Here is a 19479-nt window from a genome sequence, read left to right on the forward strand (position 1 = left end):
TGGGGGCAGAAGCATCAGAGGTGGACAAGAGGGCAGTGCACCCACAGTGACTCAGAATTACTTTACTCAGGAGAGAAGACCATGACTCAGGGGCTAGGAGTGCCCTGAGGCCCAGTTCTTACAGAGCCTGGACAGCTCCTGGGAGAAAAGAGGCTGCCCCTGTGCCGGAAAGGCCCAAGCCTCGAAGTCTCAGAGGCGTCTACAGGAAGAGCCTCATCCACACTCAGTGCTGGAAGTGCAGGCCTCAGGGGTCCGCTACTGAGTCTTGCAGTCCCCATCACTGCTGTGGGCCGTCTTTACCTTCTTCAGCTCCTTCTGCAGCTCTGACTCAGCTACTAGGACCTCCTTTGGCTTCTGGTACTGTGGATGGAGCCAAGGAGAGGACATGATTCAGTCACATCACCCCTCCCTACACACACCCCCCCCCCCACACACACACCCACACACACACACCCCCCCCACACACACACACCCACCCACACACACACACACACACACACACACACACACACACACTCTCTCTCTCTCTCTCTCTCTCTCTCTCTCTCAGGGCCCCTTCTACCCCCTTTATTCAAAGATGAGGAAATTGAGGCCTACAAGGTTGAATGATTTGCTCAAGGTCACATGGCTGGGTAGGGGTAGGCCTCTGGACTGTCTAGAACCCCAGTTCTGTGGATTCCACCCCTCCCCATCACCCTCTATCCTCTTCCAGCTATGATTTTAAAATCAGGCTCCTCCTGAGCCCTCACCAGCTCACACCATGCTGAGGCAGACAGGCCTGTTCTCTAGCAAGCACACCCCAGGAGTAGCTGGGGCTGGAACTGAGGACTCCATTAGGATGGGAAGTGGGCAGGGGAAGAAGGAGCCTTTCCCTGACATAGTGGCCAAGAAGTCTGAATGACTCTTACAGAGATGACGAGGGTGCAGTTGGCATGAGCAGAGCTCAGCGAGGAATCATCCAGAGGTAGCTGGTATCTGTCTAGGTCAGGTATTGCGAACTTCTTGTAGTACCTGTGGGGACACCAAGAGGCCATGAGAACACCCAAAAAAGTGACCCCAACAGTTGGGCATCAGGCCCTCTGATGCCAAACTTCTATACAATTCCCCCCACACAGCCAAAGAGGAAGAAGGGAAGCCAGTTAGAACGCCAGTACTTTAGAGCTTAGTGGTCCTGGAAGGAAAAGAATGAAAGGCCTTATGGCCAGTCCAGCAATGGAACAGGGCCAGTCATAATTCCTTGATTAGACCAGGGGTCAGAGTGACTCATACTTCAAGCTCAGTCCTCCCAAAGACACGTGGAAGAAGCCTCCTGGAATACACAATTGGCTCAGGCGAGCCCTACCTCCTCAGCACCCGAAGAAAATGGTATATGTGTGCTAACAAGAAACAGAATAAGGACATCTAGGGCTGTCCTCGAAAGCTGGGGACTGACAGTTGGCACTTACATGGCACTTTACTGAGGACCTCAGCTACCTTTTCCTCTTTTGGGGTCTTTCAAGGCCTTGTTAGCCTGACTCTACTTGTAGGCCAGAGAGGGGAGTACATCCACAAGGAGAAATATCCCTAAGAGAACAAGCCATGTGACTCATCAAGGAAGCTGGATCTCTGGGGCCCTGGATTACTTTGCTGGCCCTGAGACCCCACTCCTCCATTTTCACATACCACACTCGGTCCCCCTCATCGGCAGGTGGCAGTCCAGAGATTGATGATCCCTTTTAGTAAAAAAACAAAACAACCGTGGGACCTCCCTGGCCGTCCAGTGGTTATACTGCTCGCTTCCGATACAGGGGGCGTGGGTTCGATCCCTGGTCAGGGGACTAAGATCCCACATGCCGCGCGGCACAGCCAAAAAACTAAAAAACAAAACAAAACAAAAAACAAACCCAGATAGCAACATCCAACCCATAATGTCTATAATTTGACCTCCTTTGCCAAAGAGGAAACTCAGGTTCAGAGAGGTGAAATATCTCGCCTGGCTTCACAGCCAGTTGTCAGTAGAGTCAGGATTAAAGTTCCCTGATCCTGGTCTGGTGCTTATTACACTGGAGCACAAGCAATGGCCTCCTCACCTCTAGCAATAGGACTGTTTGGCATTTTCCTTGGTGGAAGTATGACCTAGGCTCTGGCCAGTGGCTACCAGACCTGTCACCCAGGCATGGCATCACTGCTGCTGCAAGGTTATGTGGGCTGGGCAGGGAAATGCTGCAGACAGGTACAGACAAACTCAAGTGAGGGGCCTGGAGAGGATAGGGCTTTTAATATGTCAGAGGGGCCTGGTCGTTGTGGCAGGTACCCCCAGTCCACTTCAAAAGCCCTGATGCCCTGGGGACTCAAGAGAGTTGACATCAATGCAGCACTTCTGCCCTGCTCTCCCTGCCCAAATCCCTCAGTTTAGTGAAGGCTCTCAGGGCCCCTATCCTCCAGGTTCCTCACTCCCCGCCAAGGTGCTGGGACCCGTGGCAGGAAAAGAATGTTTACTTAAAGGCTGACAGTTCAAAAGGAGTGGGGGCTGGGGGATCCTAATGGCACCACAAGTTTGCTTTATTTTCCAAACTCTGCCCCAGGGAAAGGTGATCCATCTGCCTACAAACTGGGGTGGAATGTCGGCTTCATCCTCTTCCTAGCCAGCCCAGGCTGAGGGCTCTTTCTGGGGCCTCTGGTCTGGCCAGCAAAGGTGGCAGACACTGATAATAGGGAGGGAGTCAAAGGTTAAACAGCAGAGATTAGATGAACACAAAGGCTTGTTAGGAAGTGTTAACATCTTCCCTGCAAACATACACAAGAAGCAGAACCGGGAGAGAAGCAGCCTGGCACACACAGCTCAGCCGAACCCAGGGGGCCTATGTAAGGCCTTGCTGCGCAGAACGTGGGGACATCCTTTCTGCCTACCTGGCTGTGTGCCGGGGAGGGGGGACAGGGACACACCTGTGTACTCTCAGAGGGGCACTGTCAAGGCACATTCCCCAGGCAGGGGTAGTAGGACTGGAAAAAGAGTCCCAGGGCTTGGTCTCAACAGCAATGACAAGATCAAAGGGAACTTGAGTTGCATGACTTACCCCAGCTTCCCTGTTCTACTCCCATCACCTCTCACGAGGTGGGGGGATGGAGGCAGAGTAGGTCTGGAGGCTCAGCTCTGTTATGAGTCCATTCTAATGGATTTAGTTTATTGGCTGAGGTTAAACCATTTTCCTCAGGGGCTCCTGATGGGCAGTCTTCAAGGGAGTATGGGGCATCTGCTTTCTCTCCTCAGGGAGCAGCCCACACTCCCTTATCTCCATCCCTGGCCTTGGGGTTTGCCCTGAGAAGAACCATGCTTCACTTTCTCACCAGCACCTGGACTGGAGAGGGACCCACTGTGCTTCTGGAAAAGCCCAAATGCTCAGCCTCAGGCAGCCCTAGGTAGGCAGCAAACATTTCTTAGGCGTCAACTGTGTCCCAGACCTTGAGCTATGAGCTGGGGATTTAAGGATGAAGAAGAAACAGGCCATATCGCTGCCCGAGGAGACCCTGTGTTTCTGCTGAAAGCTAAGCCTTTATAGTGTGGTGGTTCCTGGACTTTTCGCTGATGCACAACAACCCCCATTCTCACCTGCCGCCTTCACTGTCCTTGGTCTCAGCCACACAGTGAAAGGTGACATTTATGAATGCTAAATCTGTGCCAGGCCCTGTTCAACACACATTGAATCCTCAAAACAACCCTCTCAGGTTGGTTGCTTCTGTTATCCTCTTTTACAGAAGAGTAAACTGAGGCACAGGAAAGTTAGGTATCTTGCCCAAGTCATAAAACTGGTAAACGGAGATACCCTTATTACAGTGATAATCCCCCCAATCTCCTGACCGCCCCCCCCCCCGCCATCGCTCTACATTCTCACCTCAAAGTAACAGACCACCTGGTCTAGGTTCCCTGCGTCTGTCCAAGGATGGGGCAGATATGGGGGGTGGTCTCCCCCAGGACCCAGCCACCCTGCAGGTCTCCTGGGCACTCCCTCTAACACAGAGTGGGCTTCTTTTCTGAATGTAAAAGTGTCCAAAAGATGTACATGGAAGCAAAGGCTCTCAGGAGGACTCCTGGCCCTGTCCTGTGACTCTGGACAGGCCACTTAACTTCCGGGCCTCAGTTTCTTCCTCCAAATTCCTTTCTAAAAATAAAGGAGCTGCCCTAGATGAACTTTCAGTCACTGTCAAAGGGACCAGAACAGGCCAACTCTGCACCTCTCTCAAAACTGTGCCAAAAGGACAGCTCCTTCACTTTGGCTATTTCAGAAATGATCCACTGCACCCTATCACTCTCTCTCTGCTGTCTCCCCTTCCCAATTCCCAGTCCTTTCCCAACCCATTCTCCCTTTTAGTGAACTGAGAAAGGGCACAAGAGGCCAGGCCTTTAGAGAGAGACTCTGGAGGAGGCTGAAAGTAGAAGCAGGATGGCTGTGGAGTCACATGGGCCACGCCCCACACACCTCCAGTGGGTGCTCTGCACACCTGCACACAGGCTCGGCCAGAGTGGTCGAGAGAAGCCTCTAGCCAGTCCGTCCCTTAGAGAATCAGTCGGCAAATCTCCCCTTCTTTCTTAAACATCAACACTCCAGGTAAACTGGTCACCCCTGCCTACAGTAGCCCCTCGTAGAGAGTCACAGCGCACATTCACATACTAAAGGCACTCAGAAGTCCTACCAAAGTGAGTTTCCTAAACTTATTTGACCACAGAATCCTCTTTTCTAGAGATGCCTATTAACACTCCCACAGTGTTAGTATTACCGATGTCAAATCAGCCAAGCTCTTCTCAGGTTCTAATTTTCAAAGAATTGTTGAGGGCCTGCTTCAGGCCGGGCATGGGGCTGAGTGTTTGTACACATACGATTTCATAATTCCCCAAACAATCTGTGACGTACGTATGAGTATTCTCCTATGATATATGAGGAACCCTTGCCCAAAATGCTACGGGTAATACATGGCAGAGGCCAGATTCAAGCTGACATCTTCCTACTCCACATCCTAGTTCATTCCACTTATAGCTGCCAGCTTCTAGGCTGAGGCTAAGAACCTTCTTTCTGCACAAACACTCTTATTGGGAATAGATGGTGCCACAATGGGATCCTGGAAAAGCACTTTCTTCCTTCCCTGATTCATCCCTTGCTATTACCTGGGGCCAAGGACATAATACACTGGAATCAATTCCTTCAAGAGAAATGGCCAACCCAGTTATTCAGAGACAAGGCAGGTATAGACAAAGGAACTCTGGCTTTTACTGGTAACCATAATCCAGAATATCAGAATCGGGGCAGGCATGGAACCTCCAGGTGAAGGAAGTCAAATCAGAAAAGCCACAGTGTGATGGAAACTGAAGAGGCCTGGGCACTGAAACCATCACTAACTACCCCTTCAGCAAGTCAGTTCATCATGCTGACTTTATAGATACATAATCATTCATATATAGCACAAGAATAAAAATACATACCCTGGGGCTTCCCTGGTGGTGCAGTGGTTGAGAATCTGCCTGCCAATGCAGGGGACACGGGTTCGAGCCCTGGTCTGGGAAGACCCCACATGCCGCGGAGCAACTAGGCCCGTGAGCCACAATTACTGAGCCTGCGCGTCTGGAGCCTGTGCTCCGCAACAAGAGAGGCTGCGATAGTGAGAGGCCCGCGCACCGTGATGAAGAGTGGCTCCCACTTGCCACAACTAGAGAAAGCCCTCGCACAGAAACGAAGACCCAACACGGCCATAAATAAATAAATAAATAAATAAATAAAATAAAACAAAACATACCCTGTCCACCACTGGATGGTGTGATGATCAGAAAAAAGATTTTTAAAGTATCTTGAAAAAGCTAAACACTGCTCAAAGGAATAGCTATTGAGTTCTGTATATTTAGGGGTAGTAAAGGTATAGGACATCTACTCCAGGTAGAAGATGAAAATGCCACTAGGCTCAGGAAGAGCCTGTTGGGGGTTTAGCAGCCTCTCACCTTCCTCCCAGCAGAGGATCCTGAGGAAGGCTGTGCTGAGCCAGGCTGGGCCACTGAACCTGAGATCTCATTGTAGGCTTTGAGGTGGGCACTCACATACTCCTCTCCCCTCTTTGGGAATCCAATCCTGGCCCTGCTCCCTCTGGGGCACTACTCCCATCCCACCTGGCCTTACCCATCAGTTAAAAAATGTCTCCCCCTGCCTTGGGCGCCGGAGTGGGCCTCTGGCCATGGAGCGCCTGGCCAAGAGCGCCACCTATGGCTGAATACGCACAGGAGATGGGACCCAGAGGATCTGCCTGCAGATGAATTTTTTGGTGAGCTAGCTAGCCTCTCTTTTCTCACTCCCTGGTAATCACATTTCTGCTTGGTATCTGTATTCGACAGTGACCTCTGGGGGACAAAAGGGAGGCAGCAGCCAGCTCCACAAACTGCTGGGCTGCAGATTCAAGTGCTATCAGAAGCACTTTTGTTCCTAGTTTGGACCCAGGGCCTCTTACGCCAGGGAATGTTTGCTGAAGCACGGAGTTTGTTTTCCTAAAGGCAATTTCTCTGTTGTCTGAAATTACTAAATTCCACTTTAGGCACTGACTGCTGTTAATGATGAGAACAATAACACGAATAAACTGCCTTTTATCTGAGGGCTTCAAAGTGCTTTATAAATGCAAATCCTTATTATTATGACTTTGTATTTATAGACAAGGCCCACTTCAGGGGCTGCTGGCTGCGTGTACAGCAATAATCCTGAAATTAATTCATTCATCTCTACCCCTTCCTCACCCCTTAACCCTGCCAAAGTGAGAGGGTGTAGGGGTCATAGAGGAGGGCAGAACCCAGGGCTGCACCAGGGGAGCCTGAGAGGCACACTGCTTCCCCGTGGGCATCATGGACCTTGAGGGAGATGGGACGGGAGGCTGGCACCACACCACCTGAGAAGATGGACAAATAGCTGGGTCTTCCTTACTGCTTGTAAACCAGTGGATGGATGGGGACACCTCTGGCCTAAGCTTAGCACCCTATGAGACATGTTGGGTGGCTTCACAGTCTGTGGACCAGTAACTCATAAAACCTCCCCATCTCAATGCCCCAAATCTATTTCATGGGAGTTGGTCCTATTCTGAAATCCCTCTGACTCAGGTCATGACCGAGTCATCACAGGGCTCTTCTCTTCTCCTGTGATCAGTCAGAGCTCCAGAAACCCAAACGAGATCAATGCATTTCCAAGATGATCAGCCCAGAAGCAGCCCTGCCAGGATCAGATCTCCACCTTGGTCACCTTCTGTCCCCTCAACCCCACATTTTGCCTTCCCCTAGCAGACCATGAGAAGAGGAGCAAAAGGAAGTCTAATACCCCCTTTGAAACATAATGCAAGAGACTTCATGCAAGAGACTTCCAAGAGGCCAAAGCACCGGCTCACTGTCCCTCAGTTCAGGGAGGGATAGGTTTGCTGCTCCCAGACCAGTACTTTAAAGTTCGGTAACTGCCACCTCAGACAGGTGCACCTTCCAGGCCATGGCCCCCTGCCAGCTCCAAAAGTGATGTTACCAGGCCAAGTTCATCATGGACTGGATCCAGCCAGAGGTCAAGGCACAATAACCTTACAGCAGAACCACTTAAGATCACAAGGCAATGGCCAGGTGATTCCCTCATCCTCTCATTCATCCAGCAAATATTTATTGAGCCCCAGTATGTGCCAAGTACTGGGCCAGATACTCATTGTTCAAATTTCCCTGCCCTGGTGGAACTGATTACAATATTCAAGCTGGTCCTGCAGAGAGAAAGCCCTTCAGCTTTTAGCACCTCCTACAGGACTTTAGTGAAGCTCTCCTGCCTCCCTCAGAGCTGGACAGCAGGCTTCTCTGCCCTCTGAGGTGGGGAGCCGTCTGAGCCCTAACCCCAGGTCAAACCGCACCCCCACCTTGCGCATACACAAGCAGGCGGGTGCCCACCATGCCACTTACTTTTTGTTGGTTGTTCTGACGACAACACAGCGCTCCTTCTGGTCCACACAGACACTGTAGACATCCTTAGGGTACGGGAGGTTTCGAATTCGCCACTGGAAACTCATCTTGGTGTCCTTGCGCATGAAGATGGGCTGCAGAAGGCAAAGCCAACTTGAGGACTATTCTTGGAGGGGGGTGGGAAAGGATGGCTCCCCCCTCCACAAAGCTCTATCAAGGGGCACAATGGGAGACCCTCAGCTCTTCCCCACAGCTCCCCTCTGATACTGCCATTGCTGTGACATTCTAGGCCTGGAGCCCTCGCCCTGGGATGACTAAGCCAAAACACTTTGGGTACTCATTGAAGCAAACATTTCTAGAGCACTGTGTCCAGGTGGGTACACTGGAGATGAGGAGGTGAACAAGACATGGCGCCTGCCCCCGAGGGCCAGCAGCCCACTCCCCCAGCCTCCCCAAGACACCTGACAGACAGACATACATTGGAATTGCTTTCCGTGATGAGTTCAGGCCCCAGGCTCCCTGCTGCTGGGAGTGCTGGCTCTCCCACCTCAATCTGCCACTGGCCCAAGGCGCCCAGGGCACTCTTCACACGCCATTTCCTCACTGAGGAGAGAAGGAAGCAGTGGGATTATGGGGAAGAAAGGTACTCTGCTTCTTTCTGCTGAATCATCAATATCACATTAGGTAACTGGAACAGGATAAAAGTGGGAGCTACCGGCTTTTACACTGGCTTTATCCATCTGAGCAGGGACCTCACAACCTCTGAAATCTCAGGAGAGTATTTCAGTATTAGACAACTTGTAAAGCCCATATCATGGGTGCTCAGACAAAAGGAATTAGAACAAAGCTCTGAAAGGCGCCAAGTGGAGTTCAGAAACCCCCAGGTGTGACTTCATGCAAAGGGAAAATGTGAATGTTAGGAAAAGTGTAGCTACGAGTAACAGGGAAAATGTGGATCCCCAAAAGTGTGAGCTGACATGCATTTTTCCCTCTAAAAATGGGCAGAGGAAAAATGAATTAAGAGGGTGAAAGCTGATAGGCAGATTTGTCTCATGATTCAGAAAGTCCAAATATAGAAATTCACTCATCTCAGGTGTACATGGCTTAAAACAAAAGCCCTGGAGTTGTATTTACAGGAAATTTTAGGCACACACCATATTTTAAATGCATTATTTATAAAAGATCTAATGTACATTTTTTATAGAGTGGAATCATCCTTTCATAATGCAAATAATCATCTCTATTTTACAACCCAGATGTTTGCATAAGATTTTTTTTTTCAATTAAGCCACATACTTTATGGAAATTCTAAGTGAAAAGACTAATGCAGTAGACACTAACTGAAAGCCCCTGCTGGGATGCTCAGGAACCCCGCTCAGCCCTGTCACAGTGACTACTGTCAGCACACCACGGCCACGGGGGGCTTTCCCGAGCGCGACCCCTCTGTTCCTTCCCTGCCCGCAGCAATGGGGGTCTTCCAGGTGGCAGTCCCAGCGTTGCTCCAGGCCAGCAGCCTTCCTGAAGCTGCTGTGAGGAACCAAACAACTCAGAAAGTGCCTGGCGTCCTGTCGCAGTTGCTCCTTTTTCTGGGCCGGGGGGTGAGAGCTGCAATGCAATTCTCAGGATGGGTTTCTTTGAGACCTTCTGGGCAGCGGTGCCAAACCCAAACACCCTCATGCTCTAAGTAAGGCACACAAGCTGAACACAAAAGTATGCGGCACAATTCGAATTTTCCCTTTAATATGTGCTTTTATAAGGTCTGGTGCATTCTGCAGTGTGATTTTATTACGTCTCAGGGCCAAAAACTCTCCCTAGAAACACATTTCCAAGTTTACAATAAAAATTAATAAGGAAGAGTAAAACTTGGAAATATGCTTCAAAGGCAACTTTTTTCTTTTTCTCACAAATACTTCTTCTCTCTTAAGTGAATGGACTGTGACCAGAAGTATATCCAAATCTATTCATGTAATACTTCGCTTAACTGGACGCCAGCCTTCTGGGCTGCAGTGTTCACAGTTGCAAATTCAGAAGCGACAAATGCCTCTAAGTGGCGGTTTCCTGTGACAAGACCCATGTATCTCATGCTTTATTGTAGGAAAGATCACTCCCAGATTCTCACTCAGACATGTATAAAATGCTATGTGTAGAATAAGGCAGGAAATTAATTTTTTCCCAGGCAAACTGACAACAGCATGACGGGATAGCTCACATCAAGGGCAGCGACAGAACTAAAAAGGATGTGGGACCATTTGGTGTGAGGACAAACAAGCATCCTTAGACCCTGACGGGATCACGATATAATAGAACACAGTCATCACAGAGTTTAAAGGTGGAGGTTCCTTTAGAAAGCATCTAGTCCAATACCTGTATTTTTCAAATGGGAAACAGCATTTCTTCCCTGCCTGCTCTCCTTCAACCCTTGCCACCACTCTCCAGGGGAGAGTATGAAGAATTACCAAGGCTCAGAGAGATACACTAGGGCTTCCCTGGTGGCGCAGTGGTTGAGAATCTGCCTGCCAATGCAGGGGACATGGGTTTGAGCCCTGGTCTGGGAAGATCCCACATGCCGCGGAGCAACTGGGCCCGTGAGCCACAACTACTGAGCCTGCGTGTCTGGAGCCCGTGCTCTGCAACAAGAGAGGCCGCGATAGTGAGAGGCCTGCGCACCGCGATGAAGAGTGGCCCCCACTTGCTGCAACTAGAGAAAGCCCTCGCACAGAAACGAAGACCCAACATAGCCATAAATAAATAAATAAATAAATAAATAAATAAATAAATAAATAAAGAAGAAGAAGAAGAAGAAGAAAAAAAAGAAAGATACACTAACTTGCAAAAACCACAGCTAAAATTCAGGTCTCCTAACTTCAAGGCCAGAATTTGAATCATTAGTAAAAGGCTAACTTGTATTCTATAAACATTCAATCAGCATATATGATATTTTAAAAGGTTCACTTTAAAAAAAAAAAAGTAGCTCTATTTCTTTTTTGTATTTTAGCATTTAAAGGAAAAGCTTCAATTATTTGAAAATGTATTGATAATTTATGAAAAACACCTAACTATCTGGGGCTGGATAAGTGAGGCGTCCTGTAATCATGGACCCTGTTAAATCATGTGTCCTGAGGCACGATGCCAGTGTGGCCAGGAGAGGCAATTCCGATACCAGGATTTCCTGTCTACTCTTTTATCCATGGAATACTGGGTTTGGAACAGAAACCTTCCCAAGGAGTACCCTAAGGAGGAGGAAAGTCAGCTACTGGTTTCCTTACTGCTGACCTTGAAAGCCACTCAGGTCACAGAAATTTGGACCCTTGGCTGTTTCGCTTTTTTTTTTTTTTAACACCTTGGAATTAAATTCTTTGTTAGAATATGAAGAAAGTCTCCGTATTCATTCCCTTGTGAGATAAGATCCAACAAATGAATCGGTGAAGTCCTTGTTATTTCTCCCATGGACGTGGGCATGAATGCACACATGCAAATACACATTTTGTCTTGTCTTTCTTGTCCTGTCTTTGTTCCTGAACTCAAGGACAGCTCCTGCGGCAACAGAAGACTGTTTCCACCTGCTGTCACTCTGATTTGATTATATGTTAAACCCAAACTGGTGTGTGCAAGGCAGCTCCCTGGGACGCTGTCATATCTTCCCGGCTGAGCCAGGGCCAGTCCTTGGAAAGGAGACTTTCAATGACCCTGTAAAGGGTCTGATGGGGAATATATGAAGGAGGCAGCGCCTGGGGCCTTTTTCCTAAGTCAGCAGGAAGCAGGCTGATGTCCCAGACTGCTGAAAGGAGGCCCCATCTTTCAGGTGGGCTGGAAAGTGGAGGTCCTAAAGGCCTCTGTCCCCAGAGCTCCAAGCCCTGGCCCACTTCCAATGTGGATAATTACATTCCCCTTTCCTAAATACTCCCTGCAGCTTAAACTGGATGCAGGATTCTTCTTTTCTGCCCTAAAACACTGCAACATTGCTATGTGGCTATTAAACAGCTGCCACGTCCCATCCCTGAGGAGGCTGAAGGGAATCGAGTGGGTCATTTATAAAGCCGGTGAAGTGCTTGGGGATGAAAGTGCTCAATATCCTCCAAATGCAGCCTGGGGTGGTTAGACTGGCGGTCAAATACCAAAGCAGATTAAGCCGGTAATCCGAATGTAATCGCTGGGGGATGGCCTGCCCTTCAGCCGCTGCCCCCCTGGACATGCTGTGTTCTTCTAGGGCTGGTTTGATGTTCCGATCATTGTTATGGGGCCCTTCAGTTTTTTCCTCTATGAATACACATACAGCATTCACTGTTGGGGGTGGGAATGAATAGCACTGAGAGGGTAGAAAAAAAATATGACACTACTATGCTTATTAACACCGACCGGAAGAGCTCCAACCCAGACAGATGTCCTATTGGTAATTCTCTCTGTAAATTACTTTCTGGGTTTTTCGGACAGAAAACCAGTTTGGCCAATTATCCAATTTGTATAATTAGCTGAGAAAATGAAAGTATTCCCATTTACACCCACAAAAACCCTGTCCATATTTTGCTTCAAAGAATGCACAAATGAAAGTCAGTTCAGGCCCTGGGATTATTTATACTTAAAAATGAAAAACAAACAGTACTTTGCAGGCTGGCGGAGGTGGGGTGGGGTGGTTGGAGATGGGTGAGAAAAGGATCAGCTGTTCAAAGGGCCCAGTGGTTTGAGCGGGGTGTTCCTTGCCGCCCATCTCTGTCCTGCTCCCTCCAGCCCCTACCCGGGTCATTGTGGGGAGAACAAGATTTAGTAAGAAAAGAAAACGGGATTAAATAACCTCAACTCCCAACAGAATGTTCTTGTGGATTAAAGCATGGGTTCTTCATCAGATAGACCTAGGCTTAAATCCTAGCTCTGTAACTAACCAGCTGTGTGATTCTGAGCAAGGTGCTTATCCTCTTGAAGCTTCCATTTTTCCCGACTGTTAAATGAAGACAGCAGTAACCCACCACACTGGGCTGTAATGTGGTTGGTTCGTGTAAACCACTTAGCATGGCGCCCAATAAAAGTTACGGTATTGCTATCATTAGGTAAACTTTAGTCAGACAACATTCTCCTATGAACCTCCATTTCTACTTTTAAGAAAAAGGAGTTTGGAGGCCACTGTCTATTCTCCACCTGCCAAGAGGGAAAATGACAAGTTCATGTGGGATGCTACAAATGAAGGGACCTGGACTTTTTTTCATTTTAATTTCATGTCCAAGCACAACTAAGAGGCCTTGGGTTTTACTTGTTTGTTTGTTTTTACAGCCACAGCCCCGACAGCTGTATTATTTGCTCTGTGTGGAGAAGAGAGGTGATGCTGGGGGCTGGGGGAGAAGAGCTGCTGCTAGTCCCTGGCCTGGTGATGGTGGTGGTCAGCCCACGTGACCTCTGCTTTCATAAGCTCACCCCTGTTAGGCATTCCAAGGCTGTCACCCCCTGGGAGCGCTATAAATTACAATGGTTTGTGAGGATATTACTACTGTATTGGTTTCCACCAAATCAGTGTCATATGCTAAACACATCAAGATTTTTAATAGCACCAGACTAAACCAATTGGGACTGGAACCCAAGCAGCTCATAATAAGGAGGGATCAACACTTCACTCTGCAGCTGAACATGCACAGGACACATATTTTAAGACTGGAGACTAAGAGAATGCAAACCAGTGTAATCTGTGTTGTCGGTTCTAGACATTTATGAGCTGTCAGAAAAAGGGAAAAAGAAATTCCCTCGCCAATACTACCTGTCGATCAGGCCCAGGAAGAAATTAAAGTCAAGAATAATGACAAGAAAATAACCCAGCCCATGATTCCATCATTGGTCTTAGCATTTCAGGTGAAATTTAATAAAGAGACCAACTCCCACTGCTGACAGCCTCAGGCCCTGGGTCAAAGAACCAGCCACCTAGCTCTGGGAAGTCGGTTAATGCTGATGTGCATACCTGAGAACAGAGAATGAACAAATCAAATAATTCCCAGAAATCTGAGCTACGGCCCCTATTCATGAGCGTATTCTTAGAGGAAAAGGACTGCAGGAATGAAAGTGACAATGCTGCAAAATCACCATTTCTACCTCCTACACCCTTTGATTCAGACCTTCTCCAAAATAAGGGACATATTTAATAGAGCCACTTCTGAGGCAAGGTCAAAAGCTGTGCCTCTGATTCTTGTTTGTTCCCGATGTGGCTTCAGAAAACAAAACAAAAAATAGGCAAAAAAACTGCAGGGAAAGCCTGCCCTTACCACTACTCAGCCTTCAAGGCTTACTTCCAATTCCACCTTCTCTGTAAAGCTTTTTCCCAATGGTTTCTTTACATGCCCATTCCCACCTTAGAAGAATTACTCACTCTCTCATTTGTCTGGGGGTGGAGTGAGGTTTACTGGTCAAGCGGACGCCCACTCCATCTCTGGTGTCCAGCCCTGACCTCAGATTATTTTCAGGAACAATCTTGCCTCAAGGGCTTCAGTCTCCCTGAGCTTCCACATGTGGTGCTGGGATCCTCCCTGAAGCCTCAGCTATGCGTGTTTACCTCTGCTTAGGTCACCCCAAGTGTTCCTAAGGGCCCGCTGGGGGCCCCGTCACTTACCAAGTAGTTCACTTGTCTTCTCATCATATTCTTCGGCCATTTCCTTCCCATCTGGGAACAAATAGTGCACCTTCCTTCTCCCTAGGCACAAAACAGAGAGTACCTTACCTCTGAGCCTCCTCTTGCCTTGGGCCTTGCAGGTCAAGAGATCTACCTGGGGGCTTCCCTAGTGGCGCAGTGGTTGAGAATCTGCCTGCCAATGCAGGGGACACGGGTTCGAGCCCTGGTCTGGGAAGATCCCACATGCCGCGGAGCAACTGGGCCCGTGGCCCCGATAGTGAGAGGCCCGCGCACCGCGATGAAGAGTGGCCCCCGCTTGCCGCAACTAGAGAAAGCCCTCGCACAGAAACGAAGACCCAACACAGCCAAAAATAAAATAAATAAATAAATAAAAAATTAAAAAAAAAAAAAAAAAAGAGATCTACCTGGGAAACACTAACAGCCTTGGGCATGTTAAAAAACCTTCCCAGAGCCTCCCACGAACTCCTTGCCAACCATCGCCCACCACTATTTTAGGACATGTCCTGGGACTCACTTCCTTTCTAAGCTTTCTCTGAACATGTCTTTACTCTGCTGATTCTTCTACCAGCAATAGCTCCAAACTTCTTCCCAACTGCTGAACTCCTCCTTGCCCTTCAAAATCCAGCTCAAATGTCACTTCCACTGTGCAATCTTCCTAAACTATCACCCCTAACCACCTTGGCAAAATTCATCACTTGTTTGTTTATGCCTCCCTGGTGCTTTATTCATATCCACAGTGGAGCATTTATCACATACTATACTTTTAAAAGCATCTGTTTCAAGAATGATATCATATTTATCTTTCTCTCCCCAGTTCCTAAAACCAAGCCTATGTGCTCAGGATATTGAACTGGGTTTCCCGACCAAGGCCTCCCTCCAGCCGCGCCCTCGCTCTGCCTTCTTCTGTACATCTCTAGGCCATCCCTATCACACAGCCACACGATGTTAGTCCCCGTGTGTTTTCCTTACAGCATTTACCTTGGTATGATTTTACATGTATTTGTGTGATTTTTGGATTATTGCCTATCTCTTCTACTAAGGTAAGAGGGGTTTTATCCCCCCTACCTATGGTTTCCCTATCACTTAGTATAGTATTCGGCATATTTTAGGAGCTCAACTAAATACTGATTGAGAGAGTGAATGAACATTGCTTCATCTTTCATTGAAAGAACAGAAGAACCCAATGGCGTCTCTTACACCAGCTCTTCCACCTATGTAATATAATACTAAGCATTTTCTTAAAAGTGGCTACATAATTTCCCCTATTTTTACAGACAGGTAAGTAGATATAGGTAGGCTCCTCAGTGAGACTAATAACAGTACCAATGCCCAGTAGACAGGTACCTAACGTATGCTTGATGAATAGAGCCCCAAGGCCCTTAACCAGCTAAAGGAGTCACTAGCCAAAACTTGCAACTGTTATCTGATCTACCAAGCCTTTTCACTGTCCATTCACTCCTCTGAGACATAGTTCCCTTGAGTCATTCCGAATTTGTATTCTGGGGAAACTCACCCCCAAATTTGCAGGGCCTCTCAGTAGGCCCCTAGGTTACACCACCTTTACTCATTTGTTTGGCTCATAGAGCTGTAAGAGGTTGTCCTATCAGGAGTGGGGTATAAGGTGCTCCCTGTGAGTAGCTGAGGGTGTCTGGCCTGACTCTCTTCTCCCCTGGAGTCCAGTCTTAAGTGCAGGCAGGATGCAGTGCTTACTATGGGCCAGGCACTTTACATGTTTTATTGCATTATTCTCACAATAATCCTATATGCCTCCAGTACTTGTATTTCACAAGTAAGGAAAATTGAGGATTAAAGGTCATGTAACTTGTCCAAGGTCATAAAGCTAGGAAATGACAGCCCAGGCTTAAACTCACTTGAGGCCAAAGTTGATCTTGTAATAACCATACTAGTATATCTGTATGGCTTTAAGGTTATAAGGATGAACAATGTTCCAAGGGTTTATTGTTCATGTTTCTAGTGAATTACCTGTTTAGGCCTTAGCCTGTTTTATTTGGGTATTCATCTTTTTCTTACTAATCTGATTGAACTTTGTATATATTAAGCACGTGTCATATATGTTGCAAATGTTCTGTTTTAATTGCCCTGTAACTTTGTTTAAGGTGGGTTTTCCCAAACAAGTGTTTAATTTTTATATAGTCAATTGCTTTTTCCTTTGTGGTTATTATCCAGAAGTTGTGCTTAGAATATCCTCCCGTACCCAAGATCATATAATATTTATCTATACTTTATTCTAATACATATTTATTCTATGTGTACATACGTATGTGAATATAAAAAATTTTAAGTTTATTACTATGATATTTTGGTGAAAGAAAAAAATATATGAGTTTGTATGCATGGAAAAAATATGGAAGTTTCTGTATGAAAATGTCAATTGTGATTATCTCTGCATGGTAGGATTACCAGTGACTTGTTTATTAATTTTTCTTATTTCCACAATGAACATAAATTATTTATGAAGAAGTGTATTGGGTTCTCATTAGCAACAGAAGTGATTCTTGGCGGGAAGTTAGTAGCATCCTACACCCACTCACATACACATTAGGAGGGTAAATCTACAGGAGAGGTTTGACAAGGCATATACACACATTTGGCTTTTTTTGTTTGTTTTCTTTCTTTTGGTTTTGGTTTGGTTGGGGGACTAACAATGTTGTTTTGTGATGTTACTCACAAAAAAACTTAACGAAGTCCTGACTGATGAAATATTTGTTTAACACTGTCCTTTGACCAAAGGAAGTGAAAGCAGGGACTAGAATAGATATTTTGTACACCCATGTTCACAGCAGTAATTATTCACAATAAAAAAAGTGGAAGCAACCCAAGTGTCCATCGACACACAGGTGGATAAACAAAATATGGTATATACATACAATGGAAGAATGTTATTCAGACCTTAAAAAGGGAGGAAATCAAAATTTCCTCACGCGACATGCGACATTTCCTCATTTCCACATGCGACAACATGGATGAACTTTGAAGACATTATGCTAAGTGAAATAAGCCAGTCACAAAAGAACAAATATTGTATACTCCACTTATATGAGGTTCCTGCTGTAATCAAATTCATAAAGACAGAAAGTAGAATGGTGATTACCAGGGGCTGAGGATAAGGAGACTGGGGAGTTAGTGTTTAATGAGTATAGAGTTTCAGCTGAAGATGAAAACGTTTTGGAGATGGATGGTGGTGATGGTGGCATAACAATGTGAATGTACTTAATGCCACAAAACTGTACACTTAAAAAAGGCTAAAATGGTAAATTTATGTTATGTACTTCTTACAATAAAAACAAAACCCACTGTCCTATGAGATAATGTTCAGAATCTTTGGTTTGGCATAGGAGATCTATCACAACATACCTCAATTTATCTGCAATCTCTTTTCATTTTCCACCATTTCCCCTCATCGCTTGAGAAAAGCGTCCTTTTATTCACTATTGCATCCTAGCACCTAGTACCTGACACAGTGTAGGGAGATATTATGACTGGGTGAATGCTTCAGCCTCACTAAATGTTTTGTTATGCCCCTAGTAATCAGCCATATACTTTCACACCTCTGTGCCTTTACACGTGAGTCATTCTTCCTGGAATAACTATCCCCTCTTCTCCACTTAGCAAACACCTATTCATCCTTTAGGACCCATAAACATCACCTCTTCTGTCAGGTCCTCCTTCAAAGAGATAATCATTTTCACCTCTGTGCTCTCATAGCATTTTATAGAAGAGTCCAACCTCTATTTAACACACACGCTTTTGTTTATTTACATTTTTTTCCTGACCACTATGTGAACTCCTGGGACATGCCTTTTTCTTTCTATCTGCTCTAGCACACAACCTGACACACAGTAAAAATCATCCCTAAATACTGCATGAATAAATGAGCAAATGACCAGCTGACTTCAATTTCCACGCTTTCTTGACTGGCCTCTGCCTGTGGATGTCAGTCCCTGCTGGTTTCCTGAAAGCTAAAGGAATTCAGACCGAATTCATTCTGGCTGCCAAGTGAGTCCAGGAAGGGACCCTGAAGCACTGGCCAGTCCTAGGGTGGAAGAAAGTCAGAACTCCATCCATACCTCTGTGCCCACCTCTTCCAGGACCAGCACGAGGTGGGGGTAGGGGGTTGCTTTGTCTCCTCTAAAGACCCAGGGAACATTTAGAGGTTCACTTACAAACATAACATTACAGCTGGAAAGGACCTCAGAGACAACACAGGTAATCCATCCACCTCATTTTACAGATGAGGAAAATGACGTTCAAACAAGTAAAGAGGCCGACTGAGGAGCCCACGGTAAATTAAAGGCAGAGTCGTTAACTAGAGCCCAGGTGTCCTGCCTCTCTATGATACCAGGCTGCTTTCAGCAACAGAACCTCCAGACTGAGGTTCATGGGATCCCAGGTCAAGATCCAGTTGTACCACTGACTGACTGGGGGAGCTGGGGCCGATCTAAAATCCTGGATTTCAGTTTCCTCTTCTGTAAAATGGGGTCAAAACTAACCACCTCTCGGGACAGCGGTGAGGAGCAAATGACAGTGAACGTGAAAAGAATTATTATTTATTAGTAACAGAACTCAGAGCGGGGTGAGGTGGTGTCCAGGAAACTAGGGTGTCCAGAGACGTGTGTTCCAGTCAACTCATCTCTCTGGGCCTCAGTTTCCTCATCTGCAAATGCAGTAACTGCCCTAGGGGGAGGCCGCGACCTTCCAGCCCTGCCGTCCTGGGCTGAGGCCCTTCCCGGAGGCGCCAGAGCGGAGGGCCGGACCCTGGGGTAAAGGACGAGGATGCTCGCGGGGTGCCTCAAGTTACCGTCCTGCAGCAGCGCCGTCTTCTCTGCCGCCCGCAGACTCTCCAGCCAACCCGTCACCGCCATCTTCCCTCAGCCCAGCCGCGTGCCCGGCCGCTGCCATGGCAACCGTTCCGCCTAGGGTCACTTCC

At 47.2% G+C, this 19479-nt stretch overlaps 1 protein-coding gene across 1 annotated transcript; it reads right to left on the minus strand.

The window, feature by feature from the left end:
• Nucleotides 1-46: 46 nt before the first annotated feature.
• DPCD (deleted in primary ciliary dyskinesia homolog (mouse)) lies at nt 47-19456 on the minus strand. The gene is made up of 6 exons (XM_061203675.1): nt 19351-19456; nt 14511-14591; nt 8406-8530; nt 7928-8061; nt 909-1011; nt 47-360 (listed from the first exon to the last, which is right to left on the minus strand). Exons 1-6 carry the CDS (start codon nt 19412-19414, stop codon nt 256-258), a joined length of 612 nt encoding a protein of 203 aa, XP_061059658.1. The 5' UTR covers nt 19415-19456; the 3' UTR covers nt 47-255.
• Nucleotides 19457-19479: the final 23 nt, after the last annotated feature.

This window comes from Eubalaena glacialis, chromosome 1 (assembly GCF_028564815.1).
Source record: "Eubalaena glacialis isolate mEubGla1 chromosome 1, mEubGla1.1.hap2.+ XY, whole genome shotgun sequence".
In the NCBI taxonomy this organism is placed as follows: domain Eukaryota; kingdom Metazoa; phylum Chordata; class Mammalia; order Artiodactyla; family Balaenidae; genus Eubalaena; species Eubalaena glacialis.

Bases quoted from the DNA above. Each gene is read 5' to 3' on its own strand.
- DPCD (XM_061203675.1), bottom strand. From the start codon at position 19,414: ATGGCGGTGACGGGTTGGCTGGAGAGTCTGCGGGCGGCAGAGAAGACG. The intron at 14,592-19,350 runs GTAACTTGAGGC...TTTTGTGCCTAG, and splicing joins GACGGCGCTGCTGCAGGACG to GGAGAAGGAAGGTGCACTAT. The intron at 8,531-14,510 runs GTAAGTGACGGG...TTCTCTCCTCAG, and splicing joins GAAGACAAGTGAACTACTTG to TGAGGAAATGGCGTGTGAAG.